General features: G+C 43.3%; 1 protein-coding gene across 1 annotated transcript in view; it reads left to right on the top strand.

The window, feature by feature from the left end:
• Positions 1 to 16,971, top strand: part of TMPRSS7 (transmembrane serine protease 7) — a 35,577-nt gene extending 18,606 nt beyond the window's left edge. The window contains exons 9-16 of the mRNA XM_047875448.1: positions 1,531 to 1,667; positions 4,440 to 4,547; positions 6,921 to 7,031; positions 8,271 to 8,387; positions 9,531 to 9,702; positions 12,424 to 12,692; positions 14,430 to 14,566; positions 16,801 to 16,971. Coding sequence (XP_047731404.1) covers positions 1,531 to 1,667; positions 4,440 to 4,547; positions 6,921 to 7,031; positions 8,271 to 8,387; positions 9,531 to 9,702; positions 12,424 to 12,692; positions 14,430 to 14,566; positions 16,801 to 16,971 — 1,222 coding nt within the window. The remainder of the gene's footprint in view (positions 1 to 1,530; positions 1,668 to 4,439; positions 4,548 to 6,920; positions 7,032 to 8,270; positions 8,388 to 9,530; positions 9,703 to 12,423; positions 12,693 to 14,429; positions 14,567 to 16,800) is intronic.
• Positions 16,972 to 19,161: the final 2,190 nt, after the last annotated feature.

Here is a 19,161-nt window from a genome sequence, read left to right as displayed (position 1 = left end):
AAAGAAAATGAACAGAACAGTACAACCCAAAAATGTCAAGACAGTTATGAAGAAAACTTGGGAGGGTTAATCTTTAGATTTAATACTTAAATTAATACTTGTGTCCTAATCCTGCTTCCACTTTCTTGCTATTTCGAACTTTAACACGTTACTTCACTTATTTACTTCTTGGTTTTCTTACCTGTCATGTGCCTGTACCTGTAAACTGACTCATGTTGGGTTTCTCCAATTTCTCACTTTTTTTTGTTGTTGTTGTTAACTTTTGTTCCCTTAGCTACCACTGTGCTCCATTCCGTACTGTTCCTCTCTAAACTCCAGCCAAAACATGTGTTCAAAGAGTCCTTGACTCCTCCTTAACATCCCGGTAAGATTGATCTTCGCGAGAAAGCTCTGGTAAATGCTAATGGAGAGCACCAATAAAATCACTATGAGACACCAATAACAATAATCATGTTTTCAGAACACAGGAATCTGATCCCAAGATGACCAGCTGGAGTAGAATCTGGCCCCAAAAGGTTAATGTGGATGCCAGGTGCCTCTCAGAGCCTGGCTCCCATTTGGCAAAGTGACCACCTACCTATGGCTGTTATCTCTTCCTCTGTTCCAGGAGCTAGTCTACCAGCCCATCAGGGCCTGAAATTTAACTAACTGCAAAAGATTCTTCCTGAAATATAAATGAATACTTTCCTCTTTTGAACCTTAAAGTCATGGGTTACCTCTGTGGTCCTCCCACAGAATGCCAGCGTCTGATCCCTGGAACTTTTGTGGTTCCCACGTGTTTTGGCAGCTAGGAGTGATTGGCATTCACAGATTCCACTCCTCAACCCGTGTGTTTGCTGTTTCCCTTTGCGACCTTGCAGGTTTCACCCTGGAAAGAACTTTGCCTACACAGAGCAAAGATCTAACTTATCATAGGCCCCCAGGGTAATAATATTTCATGTTCTACTAACCACAGTGTTCATATAATTAGAATTCCTAACAGGAGGGACATTTCCTCTTAGGACAAAAGGTAAGAAAAGTCAAGGTAAGGAAATATTGCAGACAGACATTACTACTTTGAAATTTTGCCAACGACAAGCCTCAGAGTGCACCTCAGTTTTCACTTTAGTTGGAAAAAATATTGCATGTGCTTTACTTTAAGTGTTTCTGGGATTCTTTGCATATTTTCAGCCTCAGCTCATGGATTCCACTCTGCTCTATAGGTAGGTTTGTGGGCAAAAGCAGGCACTTCTTACTGTTACGTGGTTATTTATGCAGAAAAAAGAGAAGACCCATACTTCTTCTGTTTATAAGTGTTTGTGAGCAAAACAACAGGTAGCAGTCAATAGTACCACAGCTGTATTTAGCAGAGTAGAAAATCGAGGGGGCAGAAGTTACCCGATCACAGAGACTTAGATAGAATGGACAACTACTGTTAGCTCTGCCATAAGCATCTCTGCCTACAAAGCCCCAAGTACCAAAGTATTAGTGAGTTCGCGGTCAGTGGGAATGCAGCTGGCAGACCCTCTTCCCTGACTCTTGTCTCCTCAGGTACTGTGGCTCCTACATGGATCACCAGACGATTTTCCGAGTGCCCAGCTCGCTAGCTCACATTCAGCTGCACTGCAGTTCAAGGCTTTCCGACAAGCCACTGTTGGTGGAATATGGCAGTTACAACATTAGTCAACGTAAGCCTGGGATTGGCTCTTTAGAAAATCTTAGTACATGGTTAAACAGAGGCTAATACTTTATAACTCTAAAACTTGAGAAATTATGGAATAAAAACTGATTTATTTATGGGGCGCTTGGGTGGGTAAATGTCTGACTTCAGCTCAGGTCATGATCTAATGGGTCGTGGGGCCGAGCCCCACGTCAGGTTCTGCACTGACAGTGTGGAGCCTGCTTGGGATTCTCTCTCTGCCCCTCTCCCACTCACTCTCTCTTTCTCTCAAAATCAATCTATCAAATCAATCAATAAACAAACTTGAAAAATGGATTTATTTCTGCTATTTACTATTATATTTTATAATAATACATAAATAAATATAAATATGTGTTATATAATTCTGTTATAATAAATTCTGTATTTATTATTGCTACAGTTTAAATTATAGAAGAAATAATAGAATTATTTGTTACAATTGAAAAATAGTTTCTTACATAATTTCTGAAACATGAGACAAGCTCATCTCTTTTTTTTTAATGTTTATTTATTTTGAGAGAGAGAGAGAGAGAGAGCACATGCGCACACAAGCAGGGGAGGGGCAGATAGAAAGGAGAGAGAGAATTCCAAGCAGGCTCTGCGTCGTCAACAAAGAGACCCATGTGGGGCTCGAATTCATGAACTGTAAGATCATGACCTGAGCCAAAATCAAGAGCCAGAAACTCAACCGAATGAGCCACCCAGGAGCACCCCCCCTCCTTTTTTCAAATGGGAACAAATCCATTTCTTGATTTATTATTTTTGCTATTCATAAATCTTTGTAAATATGATGTTTTTAAACATTTGGTGGATCACAGGGCAACTGTTGTGACTCACTTTGGCCCATGACCCATATGGACAGCTGATCAGCCCTCAAAATGTTGCCCTTCACACTGAAAACCACTGGAACAGTAACCAGGAAGTGGTCAGTAGGAAAAACAGTGTTTGAGGGAAGTCTTTAGAGCTGGAGAGAGTAGATATTGACTCAGGAAATTCTCCACCCATTTTAAAAGGGGGCAAGTAAGGGCTAACCATTTAGGAGGCCATGAGGATAAGACTGACAGAAAGCTCATTTAGAACCTTTCTTCTTTGCCAATATACCTGCTTCTGGATCTGAAGTATTACATTTCTGAATATCAGAATATTACAATTTTCAGCAAGAATTTAGGTGAATAGTGAGCCATTTTATCTATTTTAATTTTCAATGTTTATTTATTTTTGAGAGAGAGAGAGAGAGAGCATGAGCAGGGGAGAGGCAGAGAAAGAGGGAGACACAGAATCTGAAGCAGGCTCCAGGCTATGAGCTGTCAACATGCAAGGCTCGAACTTGTGAACTGCGAGATCATGACCTGAGCTGAAGTTGGGCGCTTAACCCATTGAGCTACCCAGGTGCCCCATGAGCCATCTTACTTTTAATTGTTTCTTCAAACTATGAATATATATGTTTTGTAGTTTTTTGTAAAAACATTTATTTATTTTTGAGAGACAGAACATGAGTGGGAGAGGGACAGAGAGAGAGGAGACACAGAATCTGAAGCAGGCTCCAGGCTCTGAACTGTCAGCACAGAGCCTGACGCAGGGCTCAAACTCACGGACCTCGAGATCATGACCTGAACTAAAGTCAGACGCTTAACCTACTGAACCACCCAGGTGCCCCAAACCATGAATATTTTCTAGAAACTCTCCATCTTGTGCCAGTGAGATAGTGGTCTACCTGCCCATGCATTTTTCCCCATTCTTTTGCCCAAGGGGAGTGTCTTCGTCAATTTGAGCTATTCTACCACAGACTGGATAGCTTGTAAAAAACAGAAACTTATTTCTTACAGTTCTGGAGGCTGGAAATCTGAGATCAAGATGCCAGCATGGTCAGGTGAAGGCTGTCTTTGGGTCACAGACTTGTATCCTCATGTACGGAAGCAGTGTGGGAGCTCTGTGGGGCCTCTTTTATAAAGGCATTCATCTTATTCATGAAGCCTCTGCCTTCATCACTTAATCGCTTCCCTAAGGCCCTACTTCCTAATATCATCACAATGGACACTGGGTTATCAACATATGAATTTGTGGGGACCACAAACATTCAGACCATAGCAATGAAGAAGGATTTATTGTTCCTAATATATTTAGCTATAAGCCCAGGATTTATCAGGCAGGGAATGGATCTTTGATGAGTAGCCTGGTTGAAGTGGAGTGGGAGGTAGAAGGCAGGAGTCCAGAGTTTTAAGGACAGTCGCTAATCTCTGTAGGTCCATGTGTCTAAGATCAGTGGTTACTAATATATTTGAGGACAGAAGTCGCTTGATAATGGAATTAAAAGCAGACTCCTCAGAGTAATGCATCTGATCGTATGGGACTCAGAGGCACCAGAAAGCCATTTATAATTCCCTGGGGAGTCTAAAGACTGTGCATCAAGCATGCTGGACTCTCTAAAGTATCTTCCAGCTTTCGCTTTCTCCAAGTCAATGACAAAGCCAGTTTGCTGAGTCAATGAAAGAGGTAGTAGAAGTTTGATTGGACACGTGACCTGGATGCAATGCCGACTCAGAGCTTCTGGTGGGTTAGTTTACTTTCTTTGCTCTCCTAAATTCACCTTTTTCGTCTTTCAGTTACCACCTATAGCTTGATCTGATGGAGCAATTGTGTAATTACTATCACTATATTGCCAATTCCTTGATCACCTAACACGTCGTCGTTCTTTTTTAGTGTGGTCTGATGACTTTTAGGGACTCACACCAGATTTTCTGTGTTTTATCATCTCTAGCCTGTCCTGTTGGATCTTTTAGATGCTCCTCTGGTTTGTGTGTCCCTCAGACCCAGCGATGTGATGGAGTAAATGACTGCTTTGATGAAAGTGATGAGCTTTTCTGTGGTGGGTATTCAAAATTTACTATGGCTTTCTTATGAAGAAATAACTTTTTTGGGCCATGGTATCTACTAGCATATATATGGGTCTTTGTAGCTGTTATCTATTGCTGCATAACAAGTGACCCCAAAACTCAGTGGCTTACAACAATCATTTATTCTGGGCCATGCATCCAAGGGTTGTTTAAGATATGACACATCTAGCCTGGGCTCAGCTGGGTGGCTCTGCTTTAAGCAGCAGATCCCCATAAACATGGTTCTTTCCAGGTTGGGGTCAGGTCTACTCCTTATGCTCTTTTCCTCGTTGAACTGTTGGGCTAGCCATGGCAGGGTAGAGGTAAAGGAAGGGCGTGCAAAAATGCGTGGTTCTTCCTAGGTTCTGGGCTTGGAATTGGCACACCATCACTTACGTTATATTCCATTAGTCAAAGTGAGTCATATAGCTAAGGCCATAGTCAAGGGTTAGGGAAGTTTATACTGCACACTCTGGGGGCATGGCAAGGATTGGGAGTGTATAATACTACCACAGGGAGTGAGAATTTGTGGCTAATAATGCAACCAACCACAATCTTAAACTAACTATCCTATTTTAAAGAATAGATCTTTTATCTAGAGAGAAGCTCAGAATCTGCAGAGAGTAAACTCCTTGAGCATGTTCATTTATGGAACATAGTCATTGTGAATGAAAGAATTATTATTATTTCTATAATTACCAGTGTAGTTTGCATCAACATTGCATCTGCAATGACTAAAGGGTGGGGTATTGGATATTCTTATTTTGGATAGAGATTCTCCTTCTGGTTTTTCATTACTATTTGCACGTCATTCTTGAGTCTACCTCCGGTTTCAGGGAATAATATGGGGAGGATAGTTCACTGGACCATATGACACGATTGGCAACACTTTCTCCTAAAGATCTGGAGTTTAATTCCAATTGTGATGCTATTTAATTTCTTCAAATACAATGTGTGAAGCTATTTAATTTCTTTCATATTCTTGGAGAAATGTTATAGTTAATATAACATAACTAACTGAAAACAATTCTAATCATGAAAAATAACCTATGGTTCCACACCTTTATTTTGTTTTTGGCAAAACAGAATAAAAATCTCTTAACTTATGGCTCATTGACCTTTTCAATCTACTGCATTTTCTGTTGTTTAAGAAAATAAATACTGGCCATTATACAGTGACTGAGGTTGCTGGTATTTTTTACACTATTATCATTTCTGCTATGATGCTCCAAACAAAAGTGATTATTGTTACTTTATAAGAAGGACTGTTTCTGGTAATCATTTATCACATGTGATTATCATAATCATCGCAATGATTATTTACCATTGTGCCATTTTGGAAACCATTCTCTAGGAGTCAGCTAGGTACTCCCGGAAGCTCAGTAAGCTATTTCAGGGTAGCAATATCCAACCTTTGCTACCCTCGGCCCCCAACAAGAGATGCCGCTGGAGAAACAGGAGCAGATAACAAAAATGATCACTTTTCACAAAACCAGAAATGTCTAAGGAATCATACCTTCAGAGAGTGCTTGCTAATATAACTGTGCCTGTCACTTGTCCAAAGGCAGTTCATGAAAATATTCCAAAAAACAATTGTGGTAAATTTACAATGCTGTTTCCTAATTCAGGAAATGGATTCCTTGGGGCAAAATCAGTTTTTTTGTTTTTAATTTTAGCGACAGCGAGAGAAAGCATGAGCAGGGGAGGGTTAGAGACAGAGAGAGAGAGAGAGAGAGAGAGAGAGAGAGAGAATCTTAAGCAGGCTCGACGCTCATGACTCCCCAGAGTCATGACCTGAGCCGAAATCAACGATGGAAATCAAAAGTCAGATGCTCAACTGACTGAGCCACCCAGGTGCCCCAGGGCAAAATGATTTTAACAAGAGTTTTCCTTACACACAGTCTTTCAAGATTTCACATTTGTTAATCTAGGTAGCAAACCTTTAATGAGCACCTACTTTGTACTCAGGGACTTGAGGTGCAGAGATGAACACAACAAAAACCCTCAATCTAAGGACTCTCCCATTTTGTTTAGAAAGGTAGAGAAATTCCATTTAGATAACAGCTTATGACTTTTTGTTTTCCTTCAAGGAAAATCTCACGATGCATTTAATTGTAATTAGGTAAACAAATTGCCAGAGTTTAATAGATTTATGCAAAAGCAAAAATCCGATTTGACAATCTCAAAGCACTGGGAATTACAGCAAAGTTTCAACCTCTGCTTTTCTCATGCAGGTGTCAGTTTGACGAAGACACACTTTTTATGTAAGTCATCTTAACCATCTGCCGCGTTGGAGGGACGCTGCTGGGTCTCAGAGGCCGGCTGATGTTTCAGGCTCATGAGCTTTCTGTCTGTTCTCATTCCAGTGACTCTTAAACCTGCTTGCAACACCAGCTCCCTCAGGCAGCATGGCCCTCTGGTCTGTGACGGCTTCAGGGACTGTGAGGATGGCCAGGATGAGCAGAACTGCACTCAAAGTGAGGGAGCGTCCTCTGCACTCTGATGTGTTTCCTGTACATTCTTCTAAGTCAGAACCGAAATACCTCTGCGGGGTTGGGCAATTGACTTGCCCCGGTTTTCCCAGGACTTTCCCTGTTCCCGAGGAATCCTCTTGGCCCCAGGAAAGAGGGGACAGTTGGTCACTCTAACTTGGGTGGAGTATGTGTATTGTGTGTGTATGTGTCCATGTGAATACTGGAAGATTTTTATTGCTTACTTGCTTTTTTTTTTTTTTTAAAACTTTTTTTTTCAACGTTTATTTATTTTTGGGACAGAGAGAGACAGAGCATGAACGGGGGAGGGGCAGAGAGAGAGGGAGACACAGAATCGGAAGCAGGCTCCAGGCTCTGAGCCATCAGCCCAGAGCCCGACGCGGGGCTCGAACTCACGGACCGCAAGATCGTGACCTGGCTGAAGTCGGACGCTTAACCGACTGCGCCACCCAGGCGCCCCTACTTACTTGCTTTTAATGCTGTTCGAGACTAACAGATCCTGAGGATGTGATATGGTGGGACTTGCCAGATACCATGATAGGACATGTCCTATTCTAGCCCCTACAGAAACACATACCACGGGGGATGTGAATAAATGTGCTGTGATTCATAGAACCCGCCCATTTTCCCCCCTACTGGTATAAAAGGATTGAATATGGTATTGATTTTTGTTCCAACTTTTCTTGGAGTACAAGACAAAGTAACTTTTTTTTTCTTAATATTTATGTTTGAGAGAGACAGAGTGCAAGCGGGGGAGGGGCAGAGTGTGAGAGGGAGACACAGAATCTGAAGCAGGCTCCGGGCTCTGAGCTGTCAGCACAGAGCCCGACGCAGGACTTGAACCCATGAAACATGTGATCATGACCTGAGCCGATGTCAGATGATCAACCGATTGAGCCACTCAAGAGCCCCAAGACAAAATAATTACTAGCAAAGAGGCCGTGGCCTAAGGCTACCGATATAGCGAACTTCTTTTCATCTCACCTCTAGTGGAAGAAAGGAGAGACCATCTGATTGCTTCTCAACAGGTGCACCTGCCTTCCTCTACTGAGGTGAGGGGACTGGTCACTGTTAGGGTTGCTGCATCACCCTCAGCCAGGTTTCCCGGAGCAGCAAATACCGATGCTATGTCTACACCACTCTTGCAGGATGGAGTTGAGTGTCATTCAATCAAGTCTGTTTCTGAGCAGGAAAAACTTCTTCCCTCTTCTGTTCATTTTTTAGGCATTCCATGTAACAACAGAACTTTTAAGTGTGGCAATGATATTTGCTTTAGGAAACAAAACGCACAATGTGATGGGACTGTGGACTGCCCAGACGGAAGCGATGAACAAGGCTGCAGTGAGTAGAAATATGTTCCTTCTGACTCCCTGTATTCCTTCCTCAGTTCACCAGTTTTTCATTTGCATTCCCTTCTTAGTGTAAATCGCCCTGGCAAAAGTTGCCCTGGGTTCAGGGAAGAATAGTAAATATTGGTGAACTGCATCTGAAGTGGTTTCTCAAAATTAAAAATTCTGGGGGTGCCTAGGTGGCTTAGTCGGCGAAGCCTCAGACTCTTGATTTTGGCTCAGGTCATGATCTCACGGTTTGTGGGATCGAGCCCCACATCAGGCTCTGCTCAGACAGCACATAGCCTGCTTGGGATTCTCTCTCTCTCTCTCTCTCTCTCTCCCCCCCACTGTCCCTGCCCCACTCGCAAATGCTGTCTCACATACTCTCTAAATAAATAAATAAATAAATAAGCTAAAAAAAGTTCTAGAATGGATTCTATCTGCTTTTTTGATAACAAGCATTAAAGCACCTGATGTTCGTAATGAGAACTTTCAGATTCTAATAATTCTAATTAAGGGAGAAGTTCGTAAATAAAAAAAAAAAAATCCATCAGAAAAGATATAGATATGGGAACACAGCAGATGACTGTTATTTAGGCCTTATGTTATGATCAATGCCAAGGGCTGCTTCTTTCTTTAACTAACACCTGAGAACTGTAATCTGCCACATGTTATTATGTGGTCTCTAATTGTCCAGGTGGCAACTTGTTAACTATGCATTGTTATCAATACTATTTACACTGGAAAATAATTGCTCTGATAACTAGTTTTTCTTAGTACATTTTCATTTGTCTTGGACTTAGAAATTCTCTCTCAAATGCTTCCTCTCAAATCAGCACCACTCCAAAGACGCTCTCAAATTCTATTGCTTTTCAAACTAATCTTTTCCTCTCTAATAAAAGGCTACTGTTCATATCAGGGCATCTGTTGCTAACAAGTCCCCTCCTCCTGTCATGCGCTTTATTATATGGAGACTCTCGGTCCTGGCCTGTTTTCGGAGCGAGTGGTTTATTGGTGCCTTTTCTCTAGATAAACAAGAGGTTTCAAGTTGCTTGCCTGGTATGTCAGTTCCCAATGTAGCTCGAAACCTGGATTAGTTTCCAGTATTTCTTCCAAGTCTGCTTTAAAATCACGTGAGCCTTCTTTCCTAAAGGCTGCAGCAGGAGTCTCTCCACCCACCACCGCATCATTGGGGGAACCGACACCCAGGAAGGGGGTTGGCCTTGGCAGGTCAGCCTCCACTTTGTGGGATCTGCCTACTGCGGAGCCTCGGTCATCTCCAGGGAGTGGCTTCTTTCTGCGGCCCATTGTTTCCATGGAAACAGGTAGGGTATCTCAATTCTTACTCTATGATGGCACCCTCTCTCATCACAGACCACGCATCTGCCCTCAAGTTGTGGAAGGAAGCTGCCCTTGGAGACATTCCATCAGTTCAAATGGTGTGTGTGTGTGTGTGTGTGTGTGTGTGTGTGTAGGAGTGGGGAATGGGCACCGGACTTGTATTTAGAGTGGAACAGTAAAGATTCTGCACTCAATTTCCAATGTGGTGGTTGGCAGGAGGGTTCCCACACCACCAAGCAATTCTCTGACACCAGTTGACTGTCTTACAATTTGACTCAAGTTTGACCCTATCTACGTGTTAGATAGGGTCAGATTAAACCTGGTAGGACCTGGAAGACTGTCCTTCCTTCCCTACTTCAGCCAGTGGTAAGTCCAGGTTGTCACCAATCCTTCTGGCCCACTGGCTATAGATTGGTGACTCCAACCATCCGTTCCTCGGTTTGATTGATTTGCTAGAGCAGTTCATAGAACTCAGAGGAACATTTTACTTTCTAGATCACTGGTTTATTGTAAAAGGGTATAATTCAGGAACAAGCAGATTGGAAGAGAGGCACAGGGCAAGGTTTAGGAAAGGGCAAGGAGCTTTCACGCCCCCTCCAGGTGCACCGCTCTCCCTGAATCTCCACGTGTTCACCAACCCGGAAGCTCTCTGAACCTTGCCCTTTTGGGTGTTTATAGAGGCTTCATTACAAAGGCACGATTGACTAAATCGTTGGCCATTGGTGATGGATTCAACCTCCAGCTCCTCTCCCCTCCTCAGAGGTCAGCAAGTGGGACTGAAAGCTCCAACCTTCAATCACAGTGTTGGTTCTCCTGGCAACCAGCCCCCAGCCTTAAGGTGGGGTCCAAAAGTCACTCATTAACGTAACAGCGTAACAAAAGACAGCTTTGTGACTCTAGTCACTTAGGAAACTCCAAGGGTTTTTAGTTCTGTGCCAAAATGAGATGAAGACCAAATACAGTAAAACCTTGGATGGCGGGTAACTTGCTCTGCAAGTGTTCTGCAAGACAAGAAAACATTTCTAAGAATTTTTTTTTTGATTTACCATTAAAATTTTTTTAATGTTTATTTGTTTTTAGAAAAAATTTTTAATGTTTATTTATATTTGAGAAAGAGAGACAGAGCATGAGTAGTGAAGAGGCAGAGAGAGGGAGACACAGAATCTGAAGCAGGCTCCAGGCTCTGAGCACAGAGCCCGATGCGGGGTTGAACTGACAAACCATGAGCTCATGAGCCGAGCTGAAGTTGGATGCTTAACCGACTGAGTCACCCGGGTTCCCGTAATGTTTATTGATTTTTGAGAGAGAGAGAGAGAGAGAGAGAGCACGAGCTTGAGAACTTGTGCATGAGCAGGGGTGGGGCAGAGAGAGAAGGGGGCAGAGAATCCCAAGCGGGCTCTGCCCTGACAGCCCAATGCAGGGCTGAAACTCATGAACCTCGAGATCATGACCTGAGATGAAGTCGGGCACTTAACCAACTGAGCCACCCAGGTGGCCCTCTAATAAATTGTAACTTGATAAATGAGCAATGTCTCGCAATATGAGTAGTGAGTAGTACGTGATGCCAAACATCACATGATCACAACTGAGCCAATGGTTTTTTTTCTCTCTGCCTCCCTCTTTCTCTGTGGGATTGTGGGTAATCATCTCCCAGGCTCAGATGCTCCATCTCAGGCTGAGGTGTTTGGTAGAAATCAGTGATTTTTCAGAACGTTGGACGGTGCCCACAACTGGCACTGGTGTATTTTTTTGTCACTTCAAAGCACCTATGGACAGTCCTTTGCTTTTCCATACAAGAGGAAGCTTGAGAATGCTTTGCTTCATTCTAGGCCAGGCTGCCTGCAGATATAGACCCTTTCCTCTGCTGCCTTATTGCCAGTTACATTAAATACAGTAGATGACAAGAGTATATTAATATGTACTGTAGTCAGCATATACAATGGCCCCCATGCAGAAAAAGATTCCCTTGAGCCAAGAGACAGCAGTGATTCCATTAGTGATAGTGAAAGTCGTCCTACACAATAACCCTCCTGTCTCTTGTCTCCCTCATACCAGCCATGAAGGTTTTTAAAGGTAAGTGCAGGTGAATTTGTTCAGAATTCGAATTCTGGAAGGGCTGACAAAGAGTGGGGCCCCTTGGGAATCGTCATGCTTGAGCAGTTATAGCAGTGACCTTTAAGGCTTCTGGCAGATGACAAGAAGGAATTTCATTAAATTCCTGCTTATAGCACTTTGATTTCTAAACTATTTTGGAATTCATATCATTTGAATTTGGCAAAAAGATCCCCAGACGGCTGTCTGACTGGCCTTGTCCGTCCCCATCAAATGCCTTTGTCAGCATGAAGAGGGAGAATGTCACAAATTCATTCCAATCACTCACATTCTTGACCTGTGTGCGGTTCATGAGATATCAGGGGCAACAACAGAATTTCCAGCAATTTCTTAGGATGAGTGAGGGGATTGTCTGCAATATAGAGACCATGCACCACCCCTGTGACATCTTCATCTCTTGTTTTACTAGGAGACCAGGGAGGCTGAGAAAAGTTGTGCTTTTCACCATGTCAGTGGACAGGGCCAGGGACTACAGTAGGAACTCAAAGGCAGGCCTCCTTTCCTCAGCCCTCATCTGTCTGCAGATGGCTTCTATCCAAACCATGTATGGCTCTTCAAGCCACTGACTTCGTGCTCCATTCCTTTCCCACCAGGCTGTCAGACCCCACGCCATGGACTGCTCACCTTGGGATGTATGTGCAGGGGAATGCCAAGTTTGTCTCCCCGGTGAAGAGAATCGTGGTCCATGAGTACTATAATAGTCAGACCTTCGACTATGATATTGCCCTGCTACAGCTCAGTACGGCCTGGCCTGAGACCCTGAAACAGCTCATTCAGCCAATATGCATTCCTCCTGCTGGCCAGAAAGTGCGCGGTGGGGAGAAGTGCTGGGTAACTGGCTGGGGCCGAAGGCACGAAGCAGGTGTGTGTATGAATGAATGGTCATACCCTCCCCTTCCAGATAATACTAACTTTTGCTGATGTAGTGCTATGGGGTTCACAGAGAGGTTTGTTTTTTTTTAAAATAAAGTTTATTTATTTATTTTGAGAGAGAGAGAGAAAGAGAACACAAGCAGGTGAGGGACAGAGAGGAGAGACAGAACCCCAATCAGGCTCCTCGCCATGAGTGCAGAGCTCGATGCGAGGCTCGAACCCATGAACCATGAGATCACGACCTGAGCTTAACTGACTGAGCCACCCAGGCGCTCCACAGAGAGGGTTTTTGTATATGGTCTCACTTGAGCCTTCTGATGATTCTGAGAAGTAGAATGGAGGAAGGTGTTACTATTCCTGTTTGGTGATGTTCTTCCCTTATCCCCAAAAGAAGCAAGACCCACCTCATGAGGGGGGCGGTCTATGAACAAGGCAAGATTGGATCGATAATATGGGCCCTTTTCAAACTTTGAGGGGTTTGTTAGGTTTTCCACTACAGAAGAGCAACTCCTCTTTACTTTGAGGTTCCCTTTCATCCAAAGAAGTGATTCCTTTTCTTAAAGAAGAGAAGGACACCCACACCCACACCTCCATCCTATTGTGTCAACTCACGGAGGAGTATCTTGAGGACTATGCAAATATGTCCTTCACAAAGGTAAGCCTTCCAGGTAGATGAGAGTCAGGGCTGAAAACCAGCCTGCCTTCAGCTCCCCAGAAGGCACATTCGGTCCCGAGGGTTACATCAGCCTAGAATCGGTCCACCCAGAGGGTCTGCCTCTTTGCAATTCCTTCACTGGAGCAGGCATCTTTATCATTATGCACAAAGGTCAGGCTGGTAGGAAAGTCCCTGCATCTGTTCTGGCCAAGGCTTTTCATGGTCTAGGCTTCATGGTTGATTCTGAATATGTAGTGAGGGGAAGAAGCCACAGCTTTGTGAGCACCTCCCCAGAGGTTAGTGCTAATGCTTTCCCTTATCTCCCACGCATCTGATTCCTAGGCAGCCATTTCCAAATCTTGGATCTTACCCTTGGCCTTGTCTTGACACTCTCCAAAGATGCACTGTGGGCAGCTTCTCAAGGGCTCAACTGCCTTCATTTAGTTAATGTGGTCACAGTAGCCTGCTGGGATCTCAGGGTCCTAATGAGGGAGGGCAGCTTACTCTGGCTCGAACACCTACAACCTATCAGGACTGTGCTCAGGTCCTCAACCATATCATTCTGTATCGCAGGAGGAAAGAGTCTATTCAACCAGCTTATCATGAGACATTTTCTTTATAAGCGTGAGTGTGCCCATGTTTATTTTTCTGAATCATCTTAGACAGGTTAAAAAGGAAGTGAAAGGGCTATAGCCAAACTGATGTGATTTATGGTTCCCGGGAGTCTCCCATAGAACAGTTTATGTTGCTCCACTTAAGGGGTGGGCCTCTCGCCCGGCGAGTATTGGTAACTGCTGTGACTCAACAGTTCTACCGAAAGCAGGAAGTACGTGGTTCAGGGGCGCAGATGATGGAGTCAGACCTTGGGTCAGAATCCTGGCCTGTTACCTCCTAGTTGTGTGCCATTGGCCCAGTCCCTCTCTTTCTTCCTCAGCAAAAATGGGGAGTATAAAAGAATTTATGTTAAGAATCGCCGTGAGGATAAAAGGAGATAATGTGAGTAAATGGTCTGATAAAACCCTGAATAACTATAATCATCACCATGATTTCCACTTCCAATGTGTTTTCCAGACAATAAAGGCTCCCCTGTTTTGCAGCAAGCGGAGGTGGAGCTCATTGACCAAACGCTCTGTGTTTCCACCTATGGGATCATCACTTCGCGGATGCTCTGTGCAGGCGTCATGTCAGGCAAGAGAGATGCCTGCAGGGTAAGCCATGTTACCTTTCTTGTGCCTAAGAGGTTGCACTTTCCACAAATGCTTTCACGTTTCATTTACGTGACACGGGGAAAGAACTAGGGCAGGTATGTCCCTTAATTCAGATATGTTTTTTTTTTTAATTTTTTTTTTTAACGTTTATTTATTTTTGAGACAGAGAGAGACAGAGCATGAACAGGGGAGGGGCAGAGAGAGAGGGAGACACAGAATCTGAAACAGGCTCCAGGCTCTGAGCTGTCAGCACAGAGCCCGATGGGGGGCTCGAACTCACAGACCGTGAGATCATGATCTGAGCTGAAGTCGGACGCTTAACCGACCGAGCCACCCAGGCGCCCCCCTTAATTCAGATATTAATTATAATCTCGTTGGCTAAGATCAGGGAAAGGTGGTTAAATGATTAGGTCTAGAAAACTCAGGTTTCTAGTTCCTGTGTATTTTCCTGCAACATTTAGAAAATGAGGTTAGGATTTATCACTCTGCCGTGATTTATTTTCTTATAACCGAAAACTAAACAACAAAGCAGTTCTCCCTCTCTCTCCCTCACGCTCCCTCGATGGCTCGCGGTGTTTTAGGGTCCTTAAGGGCCACTTACCTTCTGACATTCCAGGGTTTTATTCAGTTGCTCCATTGATGCATAGGCGGGGGGATGGGAAAGAGGGGCAGGAGAGGTGACAGAGGCCATTTATTTGTCTGCCTCTGGTTAGGTGGCAAAGTAGGAGTTCATCTTCACAGAGACGTTTCTCTGAGTCTCAGATTCCAATCTACACAGATGTGGAGCTATACGATTGCCAGAAAGCATACAGCTGGGTCAGAGGATGAAGAGGGTGGTAGCAGCCGTTCCTACGTCTCTCCACGACCTTAGCCATCAGGCCACAAAAACTCATCTTATTACAATAATGAACTTGCCTCCTGAGCTACTTTTTTTGTGGCAAGCACTGTGCTAGATCCTTTACATAAATCCATTCAAATCATTCTTTCATGCCCATTGTACAGTAGAGGAAGCTGGAGCACAGAGAGGGTGAGAAAATTACCCAAGGTCACACAGCTGGTAAGCAAACGCCTGAGCTGGAATGTGAACCCTTCTCTCTCTAATGCTAAAGCTGCTGTGTTTTGGCTGCTTCCTGATATGACCTATTCCACAGGCCACCAGAGCTTATAGGTTAAATTAGACTGAGTGGAGTTGATATGGTGACAAAATAAACAGCCCACTTTCTCTACTAGTCAGAATTTACCTAATCATGGCTAGAATTAGGGGGTGGAATTCAGGGGTGAAGTTGGAATGCTTTTTGGTCTTTGCTTCTGGCTGAGTTGCAACTTTGCCTGTCCTCCAGATTACACAAATTAAGCCCAGACGTCATAATTTAAAGGATGGATACTGTAGGAATGGTGTTTAAACTTTGAATTATTTTGGTCTTTGCTTTGTGGAGTTGAGATATCAGGAGGGACTCTCAAATGGGGACGATTTGTCTGCGAGGGCTGAGGGCCAGTGTTCCTTAGGGTTTTGCCTCGGGTCGTGGGGCTTAGCTAACCAGACAGGACCTCTTCGTCTTTCATTGTCAGAATCACCAGCTAACCATGGATTTTCAGGGCCCAGAGGCAGAGGTCCACTTCCCAAGATAGCCATGGCTCACGAGGTTGCTGTCAGGGCTAAATGACCCAATGTAGTGCTTGGCACGTTACTCTAAATAAACGTTAGCCATTATTACGTTACTACAATGGCTGCTGCTGCTGCTGCTGCTACTAAAGCTATTTCCACGACTATTGAGGTTTGTTCGTTCTTTGGAGTATGTGAGAATTGTTTCCCCTACAAAAAAAAAATTTTTTTAATTAATTTGGTTTTTCTTGAGAGAGAGAGAACAGGGAAGGGGCAGAGGGAGAGGGAGAGAATCTTAAGCAGACTCCCCGCCCAGCACAGACCTTAACACGGGGCTCCATTTCACGACACCGAGGCGCCCACCCCTGCTCTTAAGAAAATTCTAAAGATATTCTTGGCCTAAAGATTTAAGTTTCTTACAGTAAATGCAGTGTTTTGATTTTAGGGAGAATAATTCCAGAATGACATTAGCAGCTTCACGTTATTTCCTGACTCTTCCCCAAACTAATAAGTAGCCAAGTGAAAACTTTCCAAAATGAGAGTTTTGAATACAGCCCATTAGACGTATCAATGACAAAATCGATGATCATGGGACATATGCGCTTTGTACTTATATTATCTTCTCATGTAGGGAGATTCGGGTGGACCTTTATCTTGTCGAAGAAAAAGTGATGGAAAATGGATTTTGACTGGCATCGTTAGCTGGGGACATGGATGTGGAAGACCAGACTTCCCTGGTGTTTACACAAGAGTGTCAAACTTTGTTTCCTGGATCCATAAATATGTCCCTTCTCTTTCGTAAAAGTACAAGTTGGGGTTTTGACTATAATTTCTGTGACAGATTCTTTTAAAAAGAATGCACTAATTATCAATAAAATGAGACCTAATTTTTTTCTTCTGTAAATTTCAGATTGCATACACTTGGTGTTTATTGAAGACAAAGAAATTAATATGTATTTTATTCCATGAAAAATTGCCTCAAGGATAGAGCTGTATTTATTTATTATTTGACAGAGAGAGAGAGACAGCTAGTAGGGGAGGGGTAGAGAGGGGGGGATCTTAAGCAGGCTCCAAGCCCGACATGGGGCTCCATGCAGGGCTGCACATGGGGCTTGATCTCAAGAACCGGGGATCGACACATGAGCTTAATCGGCTGAGCCGCTGACACGCCCCATAGCTGTATGCATTATTTTTAAATATTTTAATTTATTTTGAGACAGAGAGAAAGCATGAGGAGGGGCAGGGAGAGGAGGTGGGGGAGAGAGAGAGAGAGAGAGAGAGAGAGAGAGAGAATCCCAAGCAGGCTCCATACTGTCAGCACAGAGCCCAATGTGGGGCTCAAACTCAGAAGCCACGAGATCATGACCTGAGCCAAAGTCAGATACTTAACTGACTGAGTCACCCAGGCGCCCCTGGGCTGTATTCATTCTTAAGCATCAAAGGGCCATTGATTCAGGAATGGAAGAAAGGTAAAGTGATAAGAGGGGCACCTGGGTGGCTCAGTCAGTTGAGGCCTCTGACTCTAGATTTCTATAGGTCATGATTTCATGGTCGTGGGATCAAGCCCTGCATCAGGCTCCATGCTGTCAGAGTCTGCTTGGGATTCTCTCTCTCTCTCTCTCTCTCTCTGCCCCTCCCCTGCTGGCTTGCAGGCATGCTCTCTCTCTTTCTCTCTCAAAATAAATAAACAAATTTTAAAAAATAAGATAAGAAATGGGTGAGATGCTCAGGAATTCGTTCTTTAATTTATGTTTCTATTCAAGGTATAGATATTTATAAGGATTTAGGCAAATCTGATTTATTAAAATAAAAAATTCCATTAAAAATGCCTGATTTCAGTGTTCTAATAAAATTAAATGCACAAAAATGTCTTCTTTATAAATGCACATAGACATAAGCTCAGTTATTGACAAAAGAAGTACCTTTATTGTTGCTTTCCAATCTAATTTTATCTAAACACATCATAATGGAGTTTCTTCAGCCCTGACACGTGGTAATATTGTATACAGAGAAACCAACTAACCAACCAACAAAGCTGACAGTAATCTTCGCTAAAATCATGGAATGAAGCATCATGGTAGTTTGAATGAAAATAAATCCATGGGATTTAAGGATTTGTGATAATGCTGGTCAACAGTTGAACGATAAGGGAATTTTTAGATGATTGTTTTGAAAGTTAAAGTTTTCAGAAATATCATCATCTGGCTTCTGATTTTTTTTTTATAAAATTCCAATGACCAGGACTTACTTTCACTTTCAGGGCTTCACAGTACCTAGTATAGTTGTAAACCTGTAGGACACGTTCAGTACGTCATAGTTATTGATTTAGTTGATCTTGGTTTAGAGGGTCTCATACTTGATTTGGAAATAGGCTTTCCATTAACAGAGGCCAGACTGAACAATACCACTGAAAGGTGAAAACAGCAGGAAGGAGAATTGTATCAGTTGTTGTCCCCAGGGACAGTCAAAGGAGTCATAACAATACTACTGTTAAGTAGGGTCCAGAATAATGAAAATAGTTTTCATGGGGCCTCAGGAGATCTTACTGGAGAGAGACAGAGAGAGAGACAGAGAGAGACAGAGAGAGAGAGCAAAAGGGGTCATCCCCCCAGATCAGGTAGAAAACCTGAAATGTGGATTTAATTTCCCTGAAATAGTGAATATATTCCAGTTCACAGAACATATTTTGATTTGCTAAAAGACCATTTTCCTCAGATAAAAGACACAATGTTTTATTTATTTATTTATTTATTTATTTTATTGTTTATTTATTTATTTGGAGAGAGACAGAAAGAGTACAAGTTGGGGAGGGGCAGAGGCAGAGAAAGAATCTTAAGCAGGCTTCACAGTGCAGAGCCTGACGCAAGGCTGATCCCATGACTGTGAGGTCATGACCTGAACTGAAATCAAGAGTCAGACACTCAACCAACTAAGCCACTCAGGTGCCCTGACACAGCATTTTAATAATACCTTCTTTCTTTCTTTCTTTCTT

This window comes from Prionailurus viverrinus, chromosome C2 (assembly GCF_022837055.1).
Source record: "Prionailurus viverrinus isolate Anna chromosome C2, UM_Priviv_1.0, whole genome shotgun sequence".
Taxonomy (NCBI): Eukaryota; Metazoa; Chordata; class Mammalia; order Carnivora; family Felidae; genus Prionailurus; species Prionailurus viverrinus.
Note: the sequence above shows the minus strand (reverse complement) of the source record. Positions and strands in the feature narration are given on the sequence as shown.